This window comes from Schistocerca cancellata, chromosome 12 (genome assembly GCF_023864275.1).
Source record: "Schistocerca cancellata isolate TAMUIC-IGC-003103 chromosome 12, iqSchCanc2.1, whole genome shotgun sequence".
Classification (NCBI taxonomy): domain Eukaryota; kingdom Metazoa; phylum Arthropoda; class Insecta; order Orthoptera; family Acrididae; genus Schistocerca; species Schistocerca cancellata.
This window is the reverse complement of record NC_064637.1, coordinates 33,263,351-33,290,057: the sequence shown is the minus strand read 5'-3', so window position 1 is coordinate 33,290,057 and position 26,707 is coordinate 33,263,351. Positions and strand designations below refer to the sequence as shown.

The window sequence follows — 26,707 nt, the reverse complement described above, 5'->3', positions numbered from 1 at the left end:
CAATCTTAATTGGAAAATTTATATTTTGGATCTCCTAAAGCGACTAGGTTCAGCAAATTTTGCGATCAGAATAATTGCCAATTTTGAGGATATAGAAATTAGTAAGCTAACATACTTTCACTTTCTGATGTCATACGGAATAATATTTTGGAGTAACTCAACATTTAGACAAAACGTATTCATTGCTCAAAAGAAATTGGTTAGAATAATGTGTGGGGTTTAGAGTCGCACATCTTGTAGGCACCTTTTTAAAAGATTGGGAATTCTTACAACAGCCTCACAATACATCTACTCACTAATGAAATTTGTTCTCAACAACATGGACTAGTTTAAAAACAACATTGATATTCATAATTATAATACCAGAAAAAAGAAAGACTTACACTATCCTTTTCTCAACCTATCTTTGGCACAGAAAGGGGTAAAAAGGGCTGCTATAAAAATTTTCGACAAACTACCAGATGAAATGTGTCTGACAGACAGCAGTAATAGTTTCAAAAATAAATTCACAACTGCGTCTATACCATAGATGAATTCTTGAATAGGAATAAATAAATCTGTAAATATAGTATATGCATTTTGTGCCATTTAAGGGAATGGGGTAAACAATAGAAATATTAATCTTTAACTCTTTATTGTAGTATAAAATTTTTGTTTCATATGTGCATTTCTTGTGCACGTGACACGTCTACATCATAACGGCTACCGTACCATGCGATTTATCAATGGAACACGCAACTAACTAACTAACTAACTAACTAACTGCAGACTGCCTGTAAAAAATCCCGTCATCCACGAGCGCGAAGTAAATGACGTTATGAGCTCGTTGCCAATCAGGGACGAAAACAACGCAGTTCACACTGTGTGGGCGACTGATGTTACGGTGAAGCTTGATGTGGCGCAGTGTGTGGAACGTAGCGCTGCCATGTCCTCCCGCACGTTGCTCTCTCCCGCCGACCACCTGTTGCTTCGCAGCTCAGCGCTCTGGGTCACGGAACCTGTTGTGACGTCACGTGGTCCCTGCCTCCTGATTGGCTGGTCACCGTCGCGCCACACGGCCTTGCAGCTGTGGGCGGAAAGCGTGAGCCTCGCTCGCATAGCTCCACGCAAACCTACGTCTACACTGAGCGAAGCATTATAGCGCATTTCCAAAATCAATTTTATTTATTATTTTATTCACGGCGATAGTTTTCGGCAACTGTAATAAATATATTTTCCCGAAATGTATTTGCAACTGACGACTTAATTTTATTCTGAAAAATCAACATTTGCCGGTAGTCCAGTACTGCCAGAAGCGAGACGTATGTACAATTAGCAGCACATCAACTGTTCAGTTTAAAATTTACATACGTTTCGACTGGTGGTTGGTGGTTAGTGGTGTTTAACGTCCCGTCGACAACGAGGTCATTAGAGACGGAGCGCAAGCTCAGGTTAGGGAAGGATGGGGAAGGAAATCGGCCGTGCCCTTTCAAAGGAACCATCCCGGCATTTGCCTGAAACGATTTAGGGAAATCACGGAAAACCTAAATCAGGATGGCCGGAGACGGGATTGAACCGTCGTCCTCCCGAATGCGAGTCCAGTGTGCTAACCACTGCGCCACCTCGCTCGGTACGTTTCGACTGGAATACGACAATAACACGGTGACGTTAGAACAGCCGTTTCGAGCATAATTTCCACAACTGAAGTAGCAACAAACAAGAAATTGAACTTCCTAGGCGCCACAGTAAACAAGCACAAATCTTTGAACATGACTGACGTTTTGCAGCAACCTTATACACAAATTTGAAAAATAAGTGAAAATCTGCCAACCAGTTGGATAGGTTTTCTATATACCTTAACCAGGTTTCGTCCCCTCTAAGGGTGACTTCATCAGAAGGTAAGGTAATTACCTGTGTTTAGGATCTTCTTTCTGATGTCTTTGTACTTTGAGACAGCCTTTGATACATAGGCGGGTCAAGGTATATAAAAAACCTACGCAACCGGTTGTCAGATTTTTACATATTTTTCAAATTTGTGTATACAGTTGCTGCAAACGTCATCCATGTTCTTACCCGCCCATGTGTCAAAGGCTGTCTCAATGTACAAAGACATCAGAAAGCAAGTAATTACCTTACCTTCTGATGAAGTCACCCTTAGAGGTGACGAAACCTGGTCAAGGCATATAGAAAACCTATGCAACGGGTTGGCTGATTTTTACATTTTTTAAAAAAAAAAAAAAGAAAAACAAAAACACAAATCTACATTCCCAGATGTACATTATGACATACGTAACAATAAAATTTCAAATATCATATCCACATAATCGTTTCGTATTCTTAGGTTTCCGTATCCCAATCGGTAAAAACGTAACCCTTAATACGATCACTTTTTTTGTCTGTCCATCAGTCCGGCTATTCATAAAACTTTTTCTTTGGAACTGGTAAAGGTGTGAAGCTGAAATTTGTCGTATACTAAGGTATACCGTACCTTGGGGGGGGGGGGGGGAGGGGAGGGAAAGGGGAGGGAGAAATATTTAAGCTTCGAAGCCGATGCACTCAAAAGATACGGTCACATATTTTGAAACTCGCAAATTCTGATCTAGAATCATGAAATTTGCTAAGAAGCAAGGTTTCACTGTGAAAGTAAAGGAAAAAATCAGAAATTCCATCTCACGGAAAATATCCGTCGATATTGCCGATTCCCGAAATGGATCCACTGTCTGTACACATAAGTTTGTACAGAACCCTTAGTACGCGTGTCCTAGTCACAAGTGGCCAATTTTAATTAGTTTTTTCCGGTTACACCTGTACAGTGGTACGGTATCGTTGTGTTGTGATACTGTGGCACGGATGTTTGACTACTTAAACCTACCTAACCTAAGGACATCACACACATGCATGCCCAAGGCAGGATTCGAACCTGCGACCGTAGCGGTCGCGCGGTTCCAAACTGAAGCGCCTAGAACCGCACGGCCACACCGCCCGGCCCAATGGTGCACTGAGGTGCTTTATTCGTAGAAGTGTACCTTAGTAGTTACAGAGTTCGAAGGAACAATTGTCATGGAGATGGTGCTACGTGAGGCGATAGTGACGAGCATCTTTTCGTTATAGTTGATCATATTGGGGAGATTATTGACGGTAAAAGTACAACCAAAGCAATGGAAAATCCAGGATGGAATGTAACAATATTGTGAAAAGGAAAGTTGCTTCTCACCATATGGCGGAAATGCCGAGTCGCAGATAGGCGCAAGGAAAAGACTGCTGCAAATATAGCTTTCGGCCAGTAAGGCCTTCTTCATAATTGGACGACACGCGCGCACGCACACGCACACGACTGCAGCCTCAGACAACTGAGGCCACTGATCTTCTCGGTGTACTAACAGATTTCGGTTGGTAGTCCGTATTATCATATTTCGTCAGTGGATGTTGGTGTGTTAAAGAAAATGCTTTCGGGAAGTGGAGAAATATCGCATCTACGTGACTGATGTACGTAAATTCAGTATACATTTCTGAAATTTACCTATGTTGGCCTGAAACGAGGATCTGCAGCGAACTGACGCATGGTGCAGGGAATGGCAATTGAATCTCAATGTAGACAAGTGTACTGTGCTGCGAATACATAGAAAGGAGGATCCCTTATCATTTAGCTACAGTATAGCAAGTCAGCAACTGGAAGCAGTTAATTCCATAAATTATCTGGGAGTAGGCATTAGGAGTGATCTAAAATGGAATGACCATATAAAATTAACCGTAGGAAAAGCAGATGCCAGACTGAGATTTACTGGAACAATCCTAAGGAAATGCAATCCAAAAACAAAGGAAGTAGGTTACAGTACGCTTGTTCGCCCATTGCTTGAATACTGCTCAGCAGTGTGGAATCTGTACCAGATAGGGTTGATAGAGGCGATAGAGAAGATCCAACGGAGAGCAGCGCGCTTCGTTACAGGATCATTTAGTAATCGCGAAAGCGTTACGGAGACGATAGATAAATTCCAGTGGAAGACTCTGCAAGAGAGACGCTCAGTAGCTCGGTACGGGCTTTTGTCAAAGTTTCGAGAACATACCTTCACCGAAGAGTCAAGCAATATATTTCTCCCTCCTACGTATATCTCGCGAAGAGACCATGAGTGTTAGAATCAGAGAGATTAGAGCCCAAACAGAGGCATACCGACAATCCTTCTTTCCACGAACAATACGAGACCGGAATAGAAGGGAGAACCGATAGAGGTACTGAAGGTACCCTCCGTCACACACCGTCAGGTGGCTTGCAGAGTATGGATGTAGATGTAGATAGATGTAGAAACGGCCGGTAGAAGTATTGGACCATTATGATTAATTTAACTGACTGTTTGCGGCTACTCAGCTTTACTAAAATCCAAACGCGCTATTTGTTTTTCTGTTGCATCTATTCCAATTGACGTGTTTCGGGCTCTGCCCATCATCAGATTTCCTGGTGTAAACAATATAACAGATAATTAGTTACGTATTTTTAAAACACCAAGTGTTAACAAGAAAGCGCAAAATCGAATTGTCAGAACCAATACATGCTATTTCACAGCAAAAATAACTTCGACTGCTTTTTCCTCACTCATACATTCACGAATCGTCAAGTGTTACATATAATTTAAACCTGGACAATGGGAATGGTGGTCGTGAGAAGGACTAGGAGAAATCTGGCAATTCCGAGGAAACAGGAACAGAAGTTTTACCCGTCTGTTACGTAACTGATGTAGCTTTGCGTGTGTGCTGGACGTTACAGCGCATGCTGTGCAAGGTGTTAGCGAGCTACGTAAGACGAACGTGTATGAGACGGCGGTTCGACTCCAGCTCAAACTAAATTTTTAATCTATATTTCGTTCGTCACTACTTATATTTAATTTATGACATTTGAGAGGTAATAAAATGTTTAAAAAACAATCGCTTGTATTTGCACGAAGTTTTAGTAAATTTCATGTTATGTGATTACTTACTATTTTTAATTAAATTTACTTATTAGAACAAACGTATTTATAATCATCGAGAAGTAAACGGAGAAACTCGTAGAGTTTTCCTGATGTATGCCCGTCGTGGTATGCGAAATCCGTTATACATGCAATATGGTAATGTACCCAGAACTAGAATGAGATTTTCACTCTGCAGCGGTGTGTGTGCTGAAATGAAACTTCCTGGCAGATCAAAACTGTGTGCCGGACCGAGTCTCGAACTCGGGACCTTTGCCTTTCGCGGGCAAGTGCTCTACCATCTGAGCTACCCAAGCACGACTCACGCCCCGTCCTCACAGCTTTACTTCTGCCAGTATCTCGTCTCCTACCTTCCAAACTTTACAGAAGCTCTCCTGCGAACCTTGCAGAACTAGCACTCCTGAAAGAAAGGATATTGCGGAGACATGGCTTAGCCACAGCCTGGGGGATGTTTCCAGAATGAGATTTTCACTCTGCATCGGAGTGTGTGCTGATATGAAACTTCCTGGCAGATTAAAACTGTGTGCCCGACTGAGATACTGGCAGAACTAAAGCTGTGAGTACCGGCCGTGAGTCGTGCTTCGGTAGCTCAATTGGCAGAGCACTTGCCCGCGAAAGGCAAAGGTCCCGAGTTCGAGTCTCAGTAGGCACACATATGGTCGTTTTCAGTCTATGTTTGTGGTTACGGTTCGGAACAGATTACGAAATAGGTAAGTCTTTTTACTATTGTATTTACGCATTATTTTCACAGTTCGTTGGTTTGTTTCATTTTAGGGCTTACTGACGAGGAAATTCTAGCCATATTAGATGACTCTGAAATGGAAGTCTTCAGTAGTGATGACCAGTTGTTAGATACAACTTTTCCAACAATCAAACCTAGACTTCGAGAAAGCTTTGAATGTTCTGACGAGCAGGAAAATTGTATCAATGCTTCTGCAACAAAAATACCAGTTGCTCCAGAAGTTCAGGACAATTTTCCCAGTCAACACAGTAGAAAGAATTCTAGAAAAACAGTGGAAACACACAGTTGTTTGTCCACTTGGAGAAAAAGACCATTCACCTCCAAAATTTTTGCGCACTCAGAGTGAGGTAGGACAGGAAATTAAAACTCCAATGAGCTATTTCAGCTATTTTCAGTTAGCATCTGACTGCACTAACAGTTACTACTTTTTTGAAGAAAGGAAAGTTGCTTCATACAAATCCTCAAGAGATAAAAAAGCTGTATGGCCTACATTTACTTATGGGATGCATTTGATATCCTCTTACACGTATGTATTGGCAGAAGTCATTGCGTATGCCAACTATTGCAGATTGTATGCCTAGAGACAGGTTCTTCACTCTCAGAACAGCACTGCATGTTGTGGACACTAACAACATTCCACGTGAATCAGAAACTAATAGATTGTGGAAATTAATGTTGTACACAGTGCTTGTTTGAGACTTCCACGCCCCTCTGAAAATGATTATTCCATTGATGAGCAAATAGTACCATTTACTGGACGCTGCACATTGTCTCAGTATGTTCCAAACAAACCGCGCCCTTTGGGAATTAAAAACTTTGTTTAGGCAACAACGAAAGGTTTAGTACTTGATTTTGAATTTTATCAAGGCAAATCAACTCCTCTGCCAGAGGTTAGCCTTGGTCTTGGGCCATCTGTAATACTTCGCCTTGCTCAAACATTACCTCAAGGTGCAAGACTATATTTTGACAGATATTTTACAGCTTTGCCATTATTGCAACAGTTACTTGACCTAGGGCTGGAAGGAACAGGAACCATAATGAAAAACAGTGAAACCAGTCCACCTGACAGAAGAAAAAAGACTGAAGAGAGGAGATATGGAAGAATTCTGCGGGGACAATGATAAAATAGTCATTGTCCAGTGGAAAGGTTCAAAAGCTGTGACCCTTGCCTCTACTTGTACAGGATGTGAACCTGTAAGCAATGTTGAGAGATGGAGTAAACCAGAAAAGAAGTACATCTTAGTGCCATGTCCTGCAGTCGTGGTGAAGTACAACCGGTGTATGGGAGGAGTGGACCTCTGCGATCAAATGAGACCTACAGGACTTTCTTGAAGACAAAAAAGTGAACTTCAAAAGTTTTGATTCATTTACTTGATTTGGCTTGCGTCAATTCCTGGTTACAATACAAAGTTGAATGAATGCGAAGCCAATAAAGTACAAAAGAAACACACTTTAGATCTACACTCCTGGAAATGGAAAAAAGAACACATTGACACCGGTGTGTCAGACCCACCATACTTGCTCCGGACACTGCGAGAGGGCTGTACAAGCAATGATCACACGCACGGCACAGCGGACACACCAGGAACCGCGGTGTTGGCCGTCGAATGGCGCTAGCTGCGCAGCATTTGTGCACCGCCGCCGTCAGTGTCAGCCAGTTTGCCGTGGCATACGGAGCTCCATCGCAGTCTTTAACACTGGTAGCATGCCGCGACAGCGTGGACGTGAACCGTATGTGCAGTTGACGGACTTTGAGCGAGGGCGTATAGTGGGCATGCGGGAGGCCGGGTGGACGTACCGCCGAATTGCTCAACACGTGGGGCGTGAGGTCTCCAGAGTACATCGATGTTGTCGCAAGTGATCGGCGGAAGGTGCACGTGCCCGTCGACCTGGGACCGGACCGCAGCGACGCACGGATGCACGCCAAGACCGTAGGATCCTACGCAGTGCCGTAGGGGACCGCACCGCCACTTCCCAGCAAATTAGGGACACTGTTGCTCCTGGGGTATCGGCGAGGACCATTCGCAACCGTCTCCATGAAGCTGGGCTACGGTCCCGCACACCGTTAGGCCGTCTTCCGCTCACGCCCCAACATCGTGCAGCCCGCCTCCAGTGGTGTCGCGACAGGCGTGAATGGAGGGACGAATGGAGACGTGTCGTCTTCAGCGATGAGAGTCGCTTCTGCCTCGGTGCCAATGATGGTCGTATGCGTGTTTGGCGCCGTGCAGGTGAGCGCCACAATCAGGACTGCATACGACCGAGGCACACAGGGCCAACACCCGGCATCATGGTGTGGGGAGCGATCTCCTACACTGGCCGTACACCACTGGTGATCGTCGAGGGGACACTGAATAGTGCACGGTACATCCAAACCGTCATCGAACCCATCGTTCTACCATTCCTAGACCGGCAAGTGAACTTGCTGTTCCAACAGGACAGTGCACGTCCGCATGTATCCCGTGCCACCCAACGTGCTCTAGAAGGTGTAAGTCAACTACCCTGGCCAGCAAGATCTCCGGATCTGTCCCCCATTGAGCATGTTTGGGACTGGATGAAGCGTCGTCTCACGCGGTCTGCACGTCCAGCACGAACGCTGGTCCAACTGAGGCGCCAGGTGGAAATGGCATGGCAAGCCGTTCCACAGGACTACATCCAGCATCTCTACGATCGTCTCCATGGGAGAATAGCAGCCTGCATTGCTGCGAAAGGTGGATATACACTGTACTAGTGCCGACATTGTGCATGCTCTGTTGCCTGTGCCTATGTGCCTGTGGTTCTGTCAGTGTGATCATGTGATGTATCTGACCCCAGGAATGTGTCAATAAAGTTTCCCCTTCCTGGGACAATGAATTCACGGTGTTCTTATTTGAATTTCCAGGAGTGTATTTGGATTCCGGCAAGTGATTGGGGAAGCGCTAATTTCTTCTTCTTCAGGACAGGAACATGAAAGTGAATCCGATTAAGAGCCACCAAATAAAATGTACAAACCAGCAAACACACCATGTGATGTGAAGCGGGTAGACTGATATCATCACTGGCCAACTGCTGATGATTTGCCTTCAGCTCGTTGCTGCAGGCAAAAAAATTGCAAGAAGAGGACGAGAACAAGATGTCTGAAGTGTAATATTTAGTTGTGTTTGTCAAAAGACAGTAATCACTGCAAGAAATGACATAAATATGTAAGACAATCCCGACCCAAACAATCGTGTGGGTTCACAATTTGTATCAAAATTAAAAAATAAAATTTTCTAAGCAATTGGTCCACGATTCTATATTTTTGTTAGTTACAAAAATGTATTTATTTCAAAATTTTCATTTCAAGTTTGGGTGGGGGTCTGAAAGGGCTATAACGAGGGAATTGCTACGGCAAATGTCTAAGTCTGAGCGGCGACTGTGTAGAGAAGTAGCTGGAAGATGTAGCTACCCACTGCAAATAAAAGTTTTGATTCTCACTATGGTTTCCAATTTGCGACGTATCGTTCCTTACTTTCCGAATAGCTCTCGTACTTCACATCTGATGTACTTCACATCTGATGTACTTCACATCTGATGTACTTCACATCTGATGTACTTCACATCTGATGTACTTCACATCTGATGTACTTCACATCTGATGTACTTCACATCTGATGTTTGCTCTGTGCGCCGGCGAAGTTTCGAACCGTTCTGCCAGATCCCAGAGCCGTAGTACAGCGTCAGAATGGCGTCTATATACGACTCGCGTTACAAGCAGCGTGCTGTTATTGAATTCTTGTGTGCAAAAAAAGAAACCGTGGTGAACATCCATAAACGTCTGCGTGCAGTGTATGGCGATGCTGCAGTTGCTAGGAGCACAGTTAGGCGATGGGTAAAGAAAGTTAGAGCCTCAGGAAATGCAGAAACAGAGCTCCATGATCAGCCGCGCTCGGGACGTCCTGTCACAGCCACTGCTCCAGACAGGCTGAATAGTGCGGACGCCATTATTCGTGCCGACCGCCGCATTACAACTCGACAGTTGGCTCTACAGTTGTCTCGGGAGGACGACGGTTCAATCCCGCGTCCGGCCATCCTGATTTAGGTTTTCCGTGATTTCCCTAAATCACTCCAGGCAAATGCCGGGATGGTTCCTCTGAAAGGGCACGGCCGACTTCCTTCCCCGTCCTTCCCTAATCCGATGAGACCGATGACCACGCTGTCTTGTCTCCTTCCCCAAAACAACCAACCAACCAACCTACAGTTGTCGGTCACCATTGGAAGTGCGTCTGCAATGATCCGAGACACTCCGATATTCTAAGAGGTGCTCACGATGGATTCCACGAATGTTCACAGCGGCCCACAAGATTAAAAAAAAGGGCCATTTCATGTGAATTGTTAGAGCTTAAATATTCCGTACAGGGAACAAACTTTGAAGACGGCGAGAGCGTCAGTCATGCAGTGAAAACATGGCTACGCCTACAGGAGAAGAGCTTTTACCGGCAGGAAATACGTGCTCTTTTACAACGTTGGCGTACGGCCATAGAACGTGGTGGAGACTACGTAGAAAAATAAGTGATGTTCATGTATATTGTCACCAAATTCTGACTATTAACAATAAATGTATTCTGAGAAAAAAAAGTGGGACATTACGTATTGAACGACGCTCGTACTTTTAATCGGGCACTGTGTACCTTAGCATTCTGCATCACACGGTCATCAACGATATTGGACGGTACTTTAGTGCTTTGCTTTCTTGCTTTATGTTTTGGATACGTCTGAAAATCGTGTCGCGCCAAGCCGTGACTGTACGTAGTATGATGGATGACTGAACCCAAGGCGTCGGATTGTTACAAATGTTGCAGTGCTCACGTGGGATCTGGCGTGCTCTATGTTTGCTTTCTGTCGACCGCTCCACACAGTTTTTTCTTTTTATTAGAGTTAGGTAGAAAATAAAGGTAAGCAGAGTGTTGATGAGGGTGACGTGTGTGTTGCAGCTGCAGGCGGACGAGGACCTGGCGCAGGCGCAGCGCTCCAACTCTGACTCCCTGCGCGAGTTCTCCGAGCCGGCCTCGCTGGAGGACGCGGGCCTCCGGGAGCGCGTGCTGCTCGCCTCCAGCCCCGGCGCCGCCGCGCTACCGCTGCCCGACTACCGCCAGGTCAGTACTCTGTCTATTCTACTCTACTCCACCTGTTCTGTTGTACTCCTACTCATATTGTACTGTATTACACTCTACTCCATCTATCCTACTCGTATCCTACTCCACTCCACTCCACTCCTACTCCACTCCACTCCTAGTCCACTCCACTCCTAGTCCACTCCACTCCTAGTCCACTCCACTCCTAGTCCACTCCACTCCTAGTCGACTCCACTCCTAGTCGACTCTCCTAGTGCGCTCATACTCTGCTCATACTCCTCCACTCCTGCTCTACTGTACTTGCTGCTCACTTTGTAAGGCAGCCGATGGCAGGAGGGAAGTGGGCACGTTGCTTCACCTATACACAACAGGTACAAGTGCAGATGTGTCTAGGACAGTGCAGTGAACAACATTACATCTGTGTTTACATCATTTGTAGAATAATAATTGTAGCTATTACAAGTAGTATGTTTTTAGGTACATTAGTACCTTCGAGTAAATGGGCAAGAGCAAGCTGTTAATGCTGATTTTTTCGCCTCAGCAGTAGGTCAGGTTTTGAAGTGTGGACTGGTGGACGCAAAGCAGTCAGTCTACACTGACACGCATAGTCCACTTACTGGTGCAGTACAACCGTGCAGAAAACATCAGGTTGGTAAGTCTGTGAAGTTTTTGTGGGAATACTTCGACACAGAGGAGGATGAAAAAAAACACAATGATGTTTATACATATGAAGATACAGCACATAAAAGTATGAGTACAAAAACGAAATTGCAAATATCTGCTGAAACACCAGAGAAATTACGCGTGAGGACTGTGAAACCGGAAAGAAGCGAGAAGCGGCGTACGTATGCACGCACGACACATGTACAAGTCACCATAGATGACTGAAGCGATTTCACCGATTTCCTGTAGCCATATTACTTGACACTGTTAACGGGCTTCGTACACACGTTGAAGAACTTCACAGACATAAAATCGATAGTAAAGTTCTTCCCTCATTCGGCGCACCGTGTTGTTATCCATCTGTCCAAAAGCGTTGTTGTTCCGAACTCGCAGTTCTCGTAAGTTCTTTGGTAGAGGAGGCGTGACCACAGAATCTTTCACGTAACCGCACCGAAAAATACCACACGAGGTTACTTTGGGAGAGTGTGGGGGCCATGGCACGAGTTGTTGATCAGCAGCCCAGCTACGACCGGTCCACCGGTTTCTCGATTTCCTGTTTAAGAATTCACGAACCACATGCACCAAGTGGGATGCTGCAGGACCATCCCGTTGGTAGACGAATTCCCCACTGTCCGTCTCCAATTGTGACATGAGCCAATTTTTCAGCATGTCCAAATACGTATCTTGTAACGATAAACTTTAAACCGTGAGACGGCACATTCACTGGTAAATCTCGAATGTGCTGCCCAATAGCGTGAGAATTCTGTCGTCGTCTCCCCCCCCCCCTCCCGCCCCAGATTAGCACACCGTGCCTGTTCCCTGTGCCATTTACAAGAAAAGTTGCTTCATCACTGAGGATGAGTGTCTCGCATAACCCATCCCCTTCCATAAGCGGTTGCAACTGTGCCGATAGTGCGAAGCGTCTATTTTCTCATCAGCAGTCGAGACTTCTATCAATTGGAAGCGGTGAGCCTTAAGCTTGTTTCTTTAAGAGCATCCAGACAGAGCGTTGTGGTACGTTCTGCCTGCTCTGTGGGCTACGTGCGAAACTCGCCCGCACGCGGTCAACAGTTTGTTCACTCACCGCAGGCTGACCCATTGATTTCGCTCGCAGAGGCATCCCGAAGGATTAAAATGCGCACACCACCTCATGGGCTTGTCAGTTGGATTTTCGTTGAACTTGTTTCTTAAGTGCCGCTGCACTGTTACTGCAGACTGATGTGAATGTATTTCAAGCACAAGATCCCCTTTCTCGCCGCCTGCCGCCAAGATGTGTCTAACTGCTCACTTCTGAGCTCTCGTGGCATAAATCTGAGGTGCGGCTGCAACAGTAGAAAAGTTTTTGAGTTCTTCTGTATGAGGGTTTAGTTTCGTGATATCATGTCAATTAATGTGGATTTATGAAATCACTTCAATAATTTGTAATAAACTTGTAAGCCAGGTGCGGCATGTGCCACGCTAAGGGAAAAGGAATTTTCTCCAAAATATAGGTATTAATAGAAGCTTGGCAGTTGCTTATTTTGAATATTCATATTATACTACTTTTATGTGAAAAATTTCTTTATTTTTCATTCAGTAGATCAAGACATAAGAAATTTACAGTAACTTAATTACACTTGCCATGATAATTAAAGCAGATATACAATAAGTTAAGTATATTTGTAATGATGATTCAAAAGAGAAGTAGATATCACGTATGTATTAAATTTTTCCGAACCAATATTTGCCCTCAGAGTGTACATCTGCATCTACATACGTGCCCGGCAGAGGGTTCATCGAACCTCCTTAACAATAATACACTGTTACTCGAATCTCGAACGGTTCACGGAAAAAGCGAAGATCTATATCTTTCCGAGCGAGCTGTGATTTCCCTTATTTTATTGTGATCATGGTTTCTGGCTTTGTAGGTCGGCGTCAACAAAATATTTTCGCATTCGGATGAGAAAGTTCGTGATTGAAATTTCGCGAGAAGGTTCCACCCAATGAAAAACGCCTTTGTTTTAATGATGTCCACCCCAAATCCTGTATCATTTCAGTGACACCCTCCTCCCTATTTCGCGATAATACAAAACGTGCTGCTCTTCCTTCAAGTTTATCCATGTACTTCGTTAATCCTATCTCGTAAGGATCCCACACCGCTCAGCAGTACTCCGAAACAGGACGGACAAGCGAAGTGTAGGCAGTCTCTTTAGTAGATATGTTGCATCTTCTAAGTGTTCTGCCAATCAAACGCAGTCTTCAGTTTGCCTTCCCCGCAACATTTTCTGTGTGTTCCTTGCAATTTAAGTTGTTCGTAATTGTAATTCCTTGGTACACTTACGGCCTTTAGATTAGATTGATTTATCGTGTATCCGAAGTTTAACAGATTCCTTTTAGCACTCATGTGGATGACCTCATACTTTACATTATTTAGGGTTAATTGCGAATTTTCGCACAATACAGGTATCTCTTCTAAATCGTTTTGCAGTTTGTTTTGAACTTCTGATGACTTCACTAGACGACAATCGACAGCATCATCTGAAAACAACCTAAAAAGGCTGCTCATATCGTCTTATAAATCGTTTATGATAAGGGACAGCAGAGGGCCCATAACAGTACCTTGGTGAACGCCAGAAATTATTCCTGTTTTACTCGATGACTTCCCATCAGCCGGCCAGATGGCCGAGCGGTTCTAGGCGCTACAGTCTGGAACTGCGCGACCGCTACGGTCGCAGGTTCGAATCCTGCCTCGGGCATGTATGTGTGTGATCTCCTTAGGTTAGTTAGGTTTAAGTAGTTCTAAGTTCTAGGGGACTGATGACCTCAGAAGTCCCATAGTGCTCAGAGCTATTTGAACTTCCCGTCAATCACTACGAACTGTGACCTGTGTGACAGCGAATGACGAATCCAGTCACACAACTGAGACTATATTCCATAAGCACGCAATTTCACTACAAACATACTTATGTGCTACAGCGTCAAAAGCCTTTTGGAAATCTGGAAATGCGGAATCAATGCGAAATTCCTTGTGAATAGCACTCAACACTTCGTGCGAGTAAAGAGCTTTTTGTGTTTCACAAAAATGTTTTCTAAATCCGTGAAGAGAATGGTCTGCTGACACAATGTTCGAACGCAATGTATGTACCAAAATCCTGCTGCATATCGACGATAATGATATGGCCCTGTAATTTAGTGGATTACTCCTACAACCTTTCTTGAATATTGGTGTGACCTGTGCAACTTTGCAATCCTTGGTAGGGGTCTTTCGTCGACCGAGCTGTTGTACGAGGGTTGGAACTTCAGTAGTGGTAACTATTTTTTTACAGCCCATACAAAATAGATACGTGCTTCAAAGTTTTACTGACCTTCAAAATAGTCACCAGCATTGTGTATAACTCGTTGCCAGCAATGTGTAAGTCGTAGGATACTCTTAGCAGTGCCAGTTGTGTTGACAGTTCGAGCGGCGCGGTCCATTGCCCGACGAATTTATAGCAGTTATGAAGCGAATGCGGTGAAGTGTTTCCTTCAGTTTAGAAATCGAGTTTAACTTACGAGGGCTTAAGTCAGGCGAGTGCAGTAGTTGGTATAGAACTTAGTAGCTCCATCAGTGAAACAAATCAGCAACAGTTTGCACTGTACGTGCTTGAGCATTGTCCAGCAAAATGACGGTCAGGTCCTGCAGAAAATGTCATCACTTCTGTCTCTAAGCTGGTCGTAGGTTGTGTTCCAAAAATGAACAGCATAGAGACAGAAGTGATGACACTTTCTGTAGGACCTGACCATCATTTTGAAATTCTGGTGGTACACAGTCCAAATTCAATGTCTTCCCCAGCCGCAGTTTGACCAAGTCCGCACAGACGCGGATGATGCAGATCGAGAAGGAACGCCATCGAACGCAGATGACAATGTCCAGACAATCTGGGGACGAGTTTTCCAACAAAGATTCACACAGCGATTCTCGAATGGCTCCGTGGCCAAGGAGCGCGTTTCTATCGTCCAGGAGTTGAATGACTAGTAGTGTTCGGACCATTGTTTTCAGAAATTTTGAGACCGTGTTGGAAAAACAGTGTCAAGTATCTGTGTGACTTTGAAGTGCAGTTTAGCATTAAATAAGGTACTTCGCCTGCCATAATAATGTCTAACTTAACTTCTGAAGTCGCCTCGTATATGAGAAATGTCTCGATATGAAGGTACGCATCTCTTTCAGTAAAACACGAATATGCAGAAGAAAATCTCTGTTTCACCGACAAGTGCACCATTTTGTCGAAAGAGAACTGTGCCGCCATGTATGCGGATTGCGTCTTTGCATTTTTGAGTGTGTGTACCTAATTTCCCCCGGAAAATGTCATATCTCTCGATTAAACTATGTCGTAGAACGCTTCAACATACGGTCGTTAGAGGTATAATTCAGTAATTCTATTGTTGTAAACAGTAGTGATCAGCGCTCTTGAACAATCAGACACGACTGTTACCTGCAAGAGAGAAATCTGGCTTAAAATGATCTAGGAGACGGTCTAATAACACGGAAAAAAATTCTGTATGAAATCTAATAGCAACTCCATTCGGGTGTAATGCCTCGATTGAGAAACAGAGACTACTGCTAGAGTTTGACATCCGTACCACGTCGGACTGAAGGAAGACATCGAAGCAGTTCTGAGCGGTCTGCTAGATTTGTTACTGGCTGGTTCGAACAACGCGTAAGTGTCACGGGAATGCTTCGGGAACTCAAATGGAAATCCCTGGAGGGAAGGCTATGTTCTTTTCGAGAAAATTTATGGAACCGGCATTTGAAAGCTGACTGGCACACGATTCTGCTCTCGCCAAAATCCACAGCGCGTAAGGACCACGAAACTCAGAGGGCCATAGACACGGGTTCACAGGTAGATGCCGTGTTTCTTGACTTCCGCAAGGCGTTCGATACAGTTCCCCACAGTCGTTTAATGAACAAAGTAAGAGCATATGGACTATCAGACCAATTGTGTGATTGGATTGAGGAGTTCCTAGATAACAGGACGCAGCATGTTATTCTCAATGGAGAGAAGTCTTCCGAAGTAAGAGTGATTTCAGGTGTGCCACAGGGGAGTGTCATAGGACCGTTGCTATTCACAATATACATAAATGACCTGGTGGATGACATCGGAAGTTCACTGAGGCTTTTTGCAGATGATGCTGTGGTGTACCGAGAGGTTGTAACAATGGAAAATTGTACTGAAATGCAGGAGGATCTGCAGCGAATTGACGCATGGTGCAGGGAATGGCAGATGAATCTCAATGTAGACAAGTGTAATGAGCTGAGAATACATAGAAAGAAAGATCCCTTATAATTTAGCTGCAATATAGCAGCTCAGCAACTGGAAGCAGTTAATTTCATAAATTATCTGGGAGTACGCATTAGGAGTGATTTAAAATGGAATGATCATATAAAGTTGATCGTCGGTAAAGCAGATGCCAGACTGAGATTCATTGGAAGAATTCTAAGGAAATGCAATCCGAAAACAAAGGAAGTAGGTTACAGTACGCTTGTTCGCCCACTGCTTGAATACTGCTCAGCAGTGTGGGATCCGTACCAGATAGGGTTGATAGAAGAGAGAGAGAAGATCCAACGGAGAGCAGCGCGCTTCGTTACAGGATCATTTAGTAATCGCGAAAGCGTTACGGAGATGATAAACTCCAGTGGAAGACTCTGCAGGAGAGACGCTCAGTAGCTCGGTACGGGCTTTTATTGAAGTTTCGAGAACATACCTTCACCGAAGAGTCAAGCAGTATATTGCTCCCTCCTACGTATATCTCGCGAAGAGACCATGAGGATAAAATCGGAGAGATTAGAGCCCACACGGAGGCATACCGACAATCCTTCTTTCCACGAACAATACGAGACTGGAATAGAAGGGAGAACCGATAGAGGTACTCAAGGTACCCTCCGCCACACACCGTCAGGTGGCTTGCGGAGTATGGATGTAGATGTAGATGTAGATAAGATACGAGAAATTACGGCTCATATGGAGGCATGTAGACAGTTGTTTTTCCCCTCGCTCTATTTGCAAGTGGAACAGGAAAGGAAATGATTAGCAGGGGTACAGGGCACCCTCCGCTACCCGCCGCACGGTGACTTGTGGAGTTTTTTTTTTTTTTTTTTTTTTTTTTTTTTTTTTTTTTTTTTTGTGGTTTTAGGGCGCAAAACTGCTATGGTCATTAGCGCCCAGACTTGTGGAGTATCGTTGTAGATGTAGAAGGGAGAGAGAGAGAGAGAGAGAGAGAGAGAGAGAGAGAGAGAGAGAACGTGACGTCCAGTGGATAGTGAAACTTCGGTCAGAGTGGTCAAGGAACTACGCCTGTAAGTTTTGCCAGTCGCCTGTTGTTGCTGTAATTTATGGAGGCGCCTGTTACTCCGCTACCCGGCCGCCAATAGCGCAAATGTGGTTGCTTGAACTGTAGGCGCTGGCGTTCGCGACTAACTGTATCAGTGCTCTGTTACGGAATAGTCGATAACTGTTGAGTGATTGCCGCGGTCCAGAAATGCATTAACAGACGAAAATACACTGCCTGTTTTAAAAGGGGTGTGTGAGTGCTTATTGTACTTACGTAACTTACGTAACTAAAGATTCTCTCAGACTGATGGAGACTGTCTACATTGATTATGCCAATTTAAAATTAAGTTGTCTAATCATCATCATCATCATCATCATCATCATCATTTAAGACTGATTATGCCTTTCAGCGTTCAGTCTGGAGCATAGCCCCCCTTATACAGTTCCTCCATGATCCCCTATTCAGTGCTAACATTGGTGCCTCTTCTGATGTTAAACCTATTACTTCAAAATCATTCTTAACCGAATCCAGGTACCTTCTCCTCGGTCTGCCCCGACTCCTCCTACCCTCTACTGCTGAATCCATGAGTCTCTTGGGTAACCTTGCTTCTCCCATGCGTGTAACATGACCCCACCATCTAAGCCTGTTCGCCCTGACTGCTACATCTATAGAGTTCATTCCCAGTTTTTCTTTGATTTCCTCATTGTGGACACCCTCCTGCCATTGTTCCCATCTACTAGTACCTGCAATCATCCTAGCTACTTTCATATCCGTTACCTCAACCTTGTTGATAAGGTAACCTGAATCCACCCAGCTTTCGCTTCCATACAACAAAGTTGGTCGAAACATTGAACGGTACACAGATAACTTAGTCTTGGTACTGACTTCCTTCTTGCAGAAGAGAGTAGATCGTAGCTGAGCGCTCACTGCATTAGCTTTGCTACACCTCGCTTCCAGTTCTTTCACTAATTTGTCTAATATTGATAATTAATTAAAATAGGTAAGTCAGATGCTGTAATTTTGAGACGGTATCTCGGGCAACAGAAATTTAAATTGTTAATAGCTAAGTACATTTTATCAGTGTTGAAAGAAACTAAAGACAACATGTGAGACATTCGTTTATTTACTGTTTGATGATGTTACGTAATTGCCAGTACTCTAGAAGGTATGGCAGATGGCGTTTTAGTTTTTTTATTATTTTATTTTTTCACAATAGGAATTACATTGTTGGGTATAGCTTGCAGGCAAGTATTCTCAAAGTTACTTACAGCTTCGATAGGAATGAACTTGGTAACTGAAGTCGTTTTGCAGTATTTTGTGAGAGATTTGGGTGGATCCGGACAGTGCTATACCTTGTGTTGAACTATTTTACCACACTCTGCAGTTCTAGGTAGGACACTCTTGTCGTTGTCTGGTATTTATCCCAAGGCACCAATGATTACGAGGATAACATCGGTTTTTACATTATACATTCGATAGATCTCGAAGCACAAATCCTTGTGCAGTTTGAGGTGGCTAAGACAAGGTCGCCCAAATAAAGTGTGTTGAAAAAGTACTCCATGTTTTGTGAGGTGGTAGTATGGGCAAAAAAGACAAATGGATATATTCCTCTTTTTGTTGCCCAAGGGTACAGCATGCTGTAATCATCTGTTAGTGTTGTTGCTGTAAACCGTATTCAGTCCTTGGTAGGAGCAGCACATGAATTAGTTCTAATGGAACTAGATTGTGTTTTGATAAGTTTTTTGAAATGCTTTTACATCGTAGTTTTATCTTACCTCTTGTCATCACAGTGGAAGTTTGTTATTCCACGCAGGCAATGGCAGATGTGATGTTCCGTTATGGTTTGGCAAATCGAAACCATCCATCAAGTCTGTGTCCTGTGTGCTGAAAACATATCCAGAACGCAGTGTACCACCCACACAGTTATCAAATGGTTCAAATGGCTCTGAGCACTATGGGACTTATCATCTGAGGTCATCAGTCCCCTAGAACGTAGAACTACTTAAACCTAACCAACCTAAGGACATCACACACAGCCATGCCCGCGGCAGGATACGAAGCTGCGTCCGTAGCAGCAGCGCGGTTCCGGACTGAAGCGCCCAGAGCCGTTCGGCCACAGCGGCCCGCCACACAGTTCTCCAGCTGTCTTTTCAGCGACTAGCAGACTCTGGTTCTGTAACTCCAGCGGTGGCGGATCGTATTGGACCTCGCACCAGGTGTACTCCTGTTGTGGAGGAGAGAGTATTGCAACAGCTGGGGGAAGACCCTGGAACAAGTGCACTTAGAATTCCAGCGTCTATCGGAGATCGCCGTTCTCTAGTCTAAACATTTGTTATACCCATGTCATATAAAGAAGCCTTTCGCTGAAGAGACGATGCAAAGATGTGGTGAAGATTTATATTTTACATGAAAGACGTGTTGAAGATCTGCTTTTCACGACAAAGATGCCCTTCACAGACGAGGGCTGTTTCACGCGAGATGACTGTTAATTTTCATAGCCACCGTGTGCAGCTGATGGAAATCCACACTCAATTGAAGAAGCAAAGCATCGACACCTATTTTGAGTTAATGTGTTGCCAGGACTTATTGGTGATAGACTAATAGTGTATTGCATACTATTAAACAGGCTGATCGGTGCAATATATATAACTGAAGCGCCAAAGAAACTGGTATAGGGATGTTTATTCAAATACAGAGAGATTTAAGGAGGCGGAATAGGGCGTTGCGGTCGGCAACGCCCATATAAGACAAGTGTCTGGCGCAGTTGTTAGATCTGTTACTGCTGCTACAATGGCAATTATCAAGATTTGAGTTTCAACGTGGTGTTATAGTCGGCGCATGAACGAGGGGGACGCATCTCCGAGGTAGCGATGAAGTGGAAACCTTCCCGTACGACCATTTCACGAGTGTACCGTGAATATCAGGAATCCAGTAAAACATCAAATCTCCGACATCGCTGCGGTCTGGAAAAGATGCAACGAGAACGGGACCGACGACGACTGAAGAGAATCGTTCAACGTGACAGAAGTGCAACCCTTCCGCAGATTGCTGCAGACTTCAATGCTGGGCCATCAACAAGTGTCAGCGTACGAACCGTTCAGTGAAACGTCATCGATGTGGGCTTTCGGAGGTGAAGGCCTACTCGCCTACCTTCGATAGTGCACGACACAAAGCTTTACGCCTCGCCTGGGCCTGTCAGCAGCGACATTGGACGACTGGAAACATGTTGCCTGGTCCGACGGGTCTCGGTTTTAAAATGTATCGAGCGGATTGACGTGTACGGGTGTGGAGAGAACCACATGAATCCATGGACCCTGCATGTGAGCAGAGGACTGTTCAAGGTGGTGGAGGCTCTGTAATGGTGTGGGGCGTCTGCAGTTGGAGTGGTATGGGACCCCTGATACGACTAGATACGACTCTGACAGGAGACACGCACTTAAGCATCATGTCTGATCACCTGCAGCCATTCATGTCCATTGTGCATTCCGTCGGACTCGCGTAATTCCAGCAGGACAGGGCGACACCCCACACGTCTAGAAGTGCTAGATCGTCGCCTTCCCTCCAGGGATTCCCATTTGAGTTACGGAAGCATCTCCGTGACCCTTACGTGTTGTTCGCACCTACTGGTAACAGATCTAGATGCCCACCTCTGAATTGCTTCGATGTCATCCTGCAATCCGGCCTGGTACGGATCTCAAACACTCGAGCAGTACTCAAGACCAGGTCGCCCTAGCGTCCTATGTACGACCTCCTTTGCTTGTGAACCAATCTTTCCTAAAATTCTCCCTATAAACTGAAGTCTACCTTTCGCCTTTCCTGCCACGGTTCTCACATGCTCTTTCCATCTCATATCGCTTTGCAACGTTGCATCAAATATTTAAGCGCTAGTAATGTTGCATCCCAGCATTAAAGCTTTGAGCTTCCGCATTATCTTACATTTTTCCACGTTTTGATGACGATGATGATTGGTTTGTGGGGCGCTCAACTGCGCGGTTATCAGCGCCGGTACAAATTCCGAACCTTTGGCCAGTCCAAACTCGCCACTTTCATGCATGATGATGAAATGATGAGGACCACACACACACACACACACACACACACACACAGTCATCTCGAGGCAGGTGATAATCGCCGACCCCGCCTGGATCCGAACCCGGGACCCCGTGATGGGAAACTAGAATGCGACCAGACCACGAGCTGCGGACTCCACGTTTAGAGCTAGCCGGCATTCATCACACCGACTGCTATTACGTACGACGTGTACTTCTGAGCCATCGCCGAAGGAGGTGGTCAATATGGCGCCCATTCACGGTAAGACATGCTTCTACCCAACGTGTTAGGCTGCAGTTATAGTGGAGTGGAGTGGAGTGGGGCGGCGCGGCGCTGCGACCAGAGCTGGCGGAACGAACCAGTACAGCTGAGGGCGCGTGATCATAATGACGGTGCAAGCGCAGCGGCGCGGGTCAGAGCGTCGCTAAATGAATCAGACACGTTTGTTTCTTAGAGCGGCGACCACAACGCTAGAGTTCCTCCGCCTGCGTTCGGGCAACTCTGGTAGCATTCGGTTGTTGCTGCGAGCAGCAGAATCAGTGCTGTCACTGACGCCTGTGTTTTGCTGAGAAAATGGCATCAGCGGATGCTTTGACAGCAGGTATTTTTACTCGGTGTCCTTTTTAGGGCCAACGAAAGCGTTATCCTTACAAGTTATTCATTCTGGACAAGTTATCTGATTGGGCGGCAGCAGAATGACAGACCTCATGTACAGAACACATTTCATTAACCGTTTATTTCTTTCAATGTCTTAAAACAAGAAGCGACTATAACGTTCAAGTAGCACAGCTGACAAACACATGAAAATAGCGTTTTACCAGGTGAAAAAAAGTTTTCAGGACCGTCTCATTTGGATAGCTTCATTTGAAGGTCTATTAAAGTTTCGTCCCCCTGATAAATGCCTTGTAGAGGACACACTGTCTACTGTATGCTGCTCATAGATACTGAGGATGAGGTGGTGGTGGTGGTGGTGGTGGTGGTGGTGGTGGTGGTGGTGGTGGTGGTGGTTAGTTCAAATGGCTCTGAGCACTATGGGACTCAACATCTTAGGTCATAAGTCCCCTAGAACTTAGAACTACTTAAACCTAACTAACCTAAGGACATCACACACACCCATGCCTGAGGCAGGATTCGAACCTGCGACCGCAGCGCCTGAACCGCTAGAGGTGTTTAACGTCCCATCGACAACGAGGTCATTAGATACAGAGCACGAACTCTAATTAGGGAAGGATGGGAACGAAGTCGGCCGTGTACTTTCAAAGAAACCATCCCGGCACTTACCTGAAGCGATTTAGGGAAATCACGGAACACCTAAATCAGGATGGCCGGACGCGTCCTCGCGAATGCGAGTCCAGTATGCTAACCATTGCGCTACCCTGCTCGGTCATCGGCAATTTGGGATTCTTGTAGGTCAATGACAACGTTGTGAAAATGTGTACATTTCACAATCTGTCTCTTCCAAGCATTAATCCCGACTTGCGGGGTCTGCTGTCATGGTTAACCGGATTTGGCGTGTTAATTTTAAGGGATGGCCAGATGCGCTTCCACCCTCTACTCCCCCCCCCCCCCTCGCGGGATGATGGAATGTGTGTACTCCAACTGTCTGCGTCAAGAGGTAACAATGGAATAGTGTGAACGTGTCTGAAATGTCTGCGAATCGTGTAACTGAGGCGGAACGTGGCGACCAGCCCAGTATTCAGCTAGCGGGATGTGGAAAACCGCCTAAAAACCACATCCAGGCTGGTCGGCGCACCGGCCCTCGTCGTTAGTCCGCCGGGCGGATTCTATCCGGGGCTGGTGCGCCTACCCGAGTCCAGGAAGCAGCGCGTTAGCGCTCTCGGCTACCCTGGCGGGTAACGTGTACATTTCACAACATCGTCAGAAAATAGAGGTGAAATTACTATTGGTTTCCAAAATACGCTCCACTTAGCACCTATTATTCCAAAGGCACACTCAATTAATCGTCTTGGTCTGGAAAAGTGTTTGTTGAAATTTTCATTTCAAAGATCTGAAACCCATCAAAATTTCGTAAAATACCTCACGTATAGGTATGCCTCATCTGCAATGAATGCAGAAAGCAGTACAACTGATGTCTTGGCAGTGGAGGATCTGGCATTTATTAAGCTGCCCTTATTGCACCAAGCGAAATGCACTCAAAGAATTAAACCTACCACTTTCTCTTTCCTTCCCATATAACCCAACATCGATTGTAATTAATTTCTCCTAGGGATCTGCAACTGCTTGTAGTACGACTGAATGAAAAGTTTTAGGACTATGAAACACAGTAAGAGAATTTCCTCGGAGTTTTAGACGAGTGTGTTTTCTGTCAACATCACCGACTGCATTTGGAAAGTTCTGTATGTTGTGCAACAGTATTCATAAAAAGGCAGTCACATTTGAAGTGGCTGGAGGCAATCCCACAACACTTTGGTAGTTGACTCCACAATTCTTACAATTGTGAATTCTACTTTGAATGTGACAGCTGTGTCTCGAAACCCAGTTCATAGTTCAGATTTCTAGGAACATATAGCAAGTCTCGTTTCATCAGCTATCGATGAACCTCAAAAATGACATTTGATTGGAAAAAGAATTGTATTTGCTTGAATATCGGTTACATATCGAAGTTTCGCCTATTAATTATATGAGAAAATGTTCTACTCTTTGCATACTATCATTTACTAAAATCTTGTTTCGATGGGGAATGTTACGAATATTTCATTGAGACCTTTTCGCTAGCGCGCAAGTTCGTGATGGACATTACATACGATCTATTATCCTCGAGGCTGGTGATGAGATATTCTTCGAAGTTAAAAAATAATTCAGTGTCTTAGCTACATTTCGTGAGTTGAACCATATGACATAACATGCACCAAACGCAAATTCTTAGCGACCCTTATTTTTCAATGCAAACTTTTCAACATTCTTGCAGTAGTTTACATAATCCCGAGATACCAGAATGCGAAGGTTGGAACTTAAATAGTGGCAACTATTTATCACAACCGATACGAAAGAGTTACATGTTTACATATGTGACTGTCCGTCAAAGTCGTCACCAGCGTTGCCAGCGATGTGGAAGGCGTAGTATACCGTTAGCATAGCCTGTTCTGTTGATGGTGCGAATGGAGCCGTCTACTGCCTGTCCAATCTCTGGAACAGTTCTGAAGCGAATGCCACGAAGCCAAAACTGAAACGCCAGTCCAACGAATGGCTTCATTATGGATCGCCGCGAAAGTCGAAAGTGTGTCAGAGTCCCGATATGGTGAAACTTATGATTATTCTCGTGTACGATTGTGATGGTGTTATCCTAACGCATTACGTTCCTCCACGGCACACCGTCAATGCACAGTATTACTGCTCGTTTTTGGAGCACCACCTTCGACCAGCTTTGCGAAAGTAGCGGCGACACTTTCTGTGCAATCCACCCATCATTGTGCACGACAATGCGCTGGCGCATACAGCGCAAGCTGTGGCTGCTCTGTTCGGTCGACGGGACTGGGAAGTAATGTACCACCCACCATACTCCCCGGACTTATGCCCTTGTGACTTTGATTTGATTCCGAAGATGAAGGAACCACTTCGTGGCATTCGCTTCTGAACTGTTCCAGAGATTCGACAGGCAGTAGACAGCTCCATTCGCACCATCAACAGAACAGGCCCTGCTAACGGTATACTACGCCTTCCACATAGCTGGCAACGGGTTCTACACAACGCTGGTGACTACTTTCAAGGGCAGTAATAGATGTAAAGATGTAACTCTTTTGCATCGGTTGTGGTAAATAGTTGCCACTATTTAAGTTCCAACCCTCGTACCTATGACGATTGACGAAATGATAGGCAGTTATTCATGAGGCTACGAGATGTGTGAGACTCAATTTTTTTTTTACCGAGCAGTTCCTTTAAAATTGTTTGCGAAAGCTCGCTAATCGGCCGGCTTGCGCGTTTGCCGCCCACGCTGTGAATCAACTCTGCCGCAGCCCCGCCAGTCAGTATACGTGGAGGCGAAGCGGCGCTGCGGCAACTGCCCGATGCTCATCTCCACTCTGCTGTGTTGCGCCTCTCCCGATTCGGGACTTCGGGAATCGAGAGTCCTTCTGAAAAACTAAAGGTTGATCACGCGTGCACTGGCAGGCATTGATGACACGTCCTGTAGTGTTTGTACATCGGTAATGAGGCTTACATTCATCAAAATTTGCAAGTGACACTAGTACCAAAATTACAAGGCATTAAGATTGGGAGACGGGAGAGGGAAGGAGAATGGGAAAGAGGGGGGGGGGGACGGAGGGGAGGAAAGAGCTCGTCAACGTATTGAACATTCCCGACAACGGCACTGACCATTAAATGTGTATATATACTAAAGAGCCAAAGAAACTGGTACAACTGCCTAATCTACATCTACATGGTTACTCTGCAATTCACACTTTAGTGCCTGGCAGAGGGTTAATCGAACCATTTTCATACTTCTTCTCTACCATTCCACTCTCCAATGGCGCGTGGGAAAAAAAGAACACCTAAATCTTTCCGTTTCCTATTTTGTTATGATGATCATTTATCGCTACGTAGGTGGGTATCAACAAAATATTTTTGCATTCGGAAGAGAAAGTTGGTGATTGAAATTTCGTAAATCTCTCTGCAAAGAAAACCGGCTTTGTTTCAGTGACTATCATCCCAACTCGCGTATATCCCTGACACTCTCGCACTTTCACACGATAACACGAAACGAGCTGCCCTTCTTTGCACTTTTTCGATGTCCTCCGTCAATCCTACCTGGTAAGGATCCCATAACATCGTTCAAATGGCTCTGAGCACTATGGGACTTAACATTTGAGGTCATCAGTCCCCTAGAACTTAGAACTACTTAAACCTAACTAACCTAAGGACATCACACACATCCACGCCCGAGGCAGGATTTGAACCTGCGACCGTAACGGTCGCGC

General features: G+C 45.1%; 1 protein-coding gene across 1 annotated transcript in view; it reads left to right on the top strand.

Annotated features, from left to right (window-relative positions):
- LOC126109722 (angiotensin-converting enzyme-related protein-like) overlaps positions 1–26,707 on the top strand; it is a 399,281-nt gene that overhangs the window by 227,577 nt on the left and 144,997 nt on the right. The window contains exon 3 of the mRNA XM_049914776.1: positions 10,632–10,793. Coding sequence (XP_049770733.1) covers positions 10,632–10,793 — 162 coding nt within the window. The remainder of the gene's footprint in view (positions 1–10,631; positions 10,794–26,707) is intronic.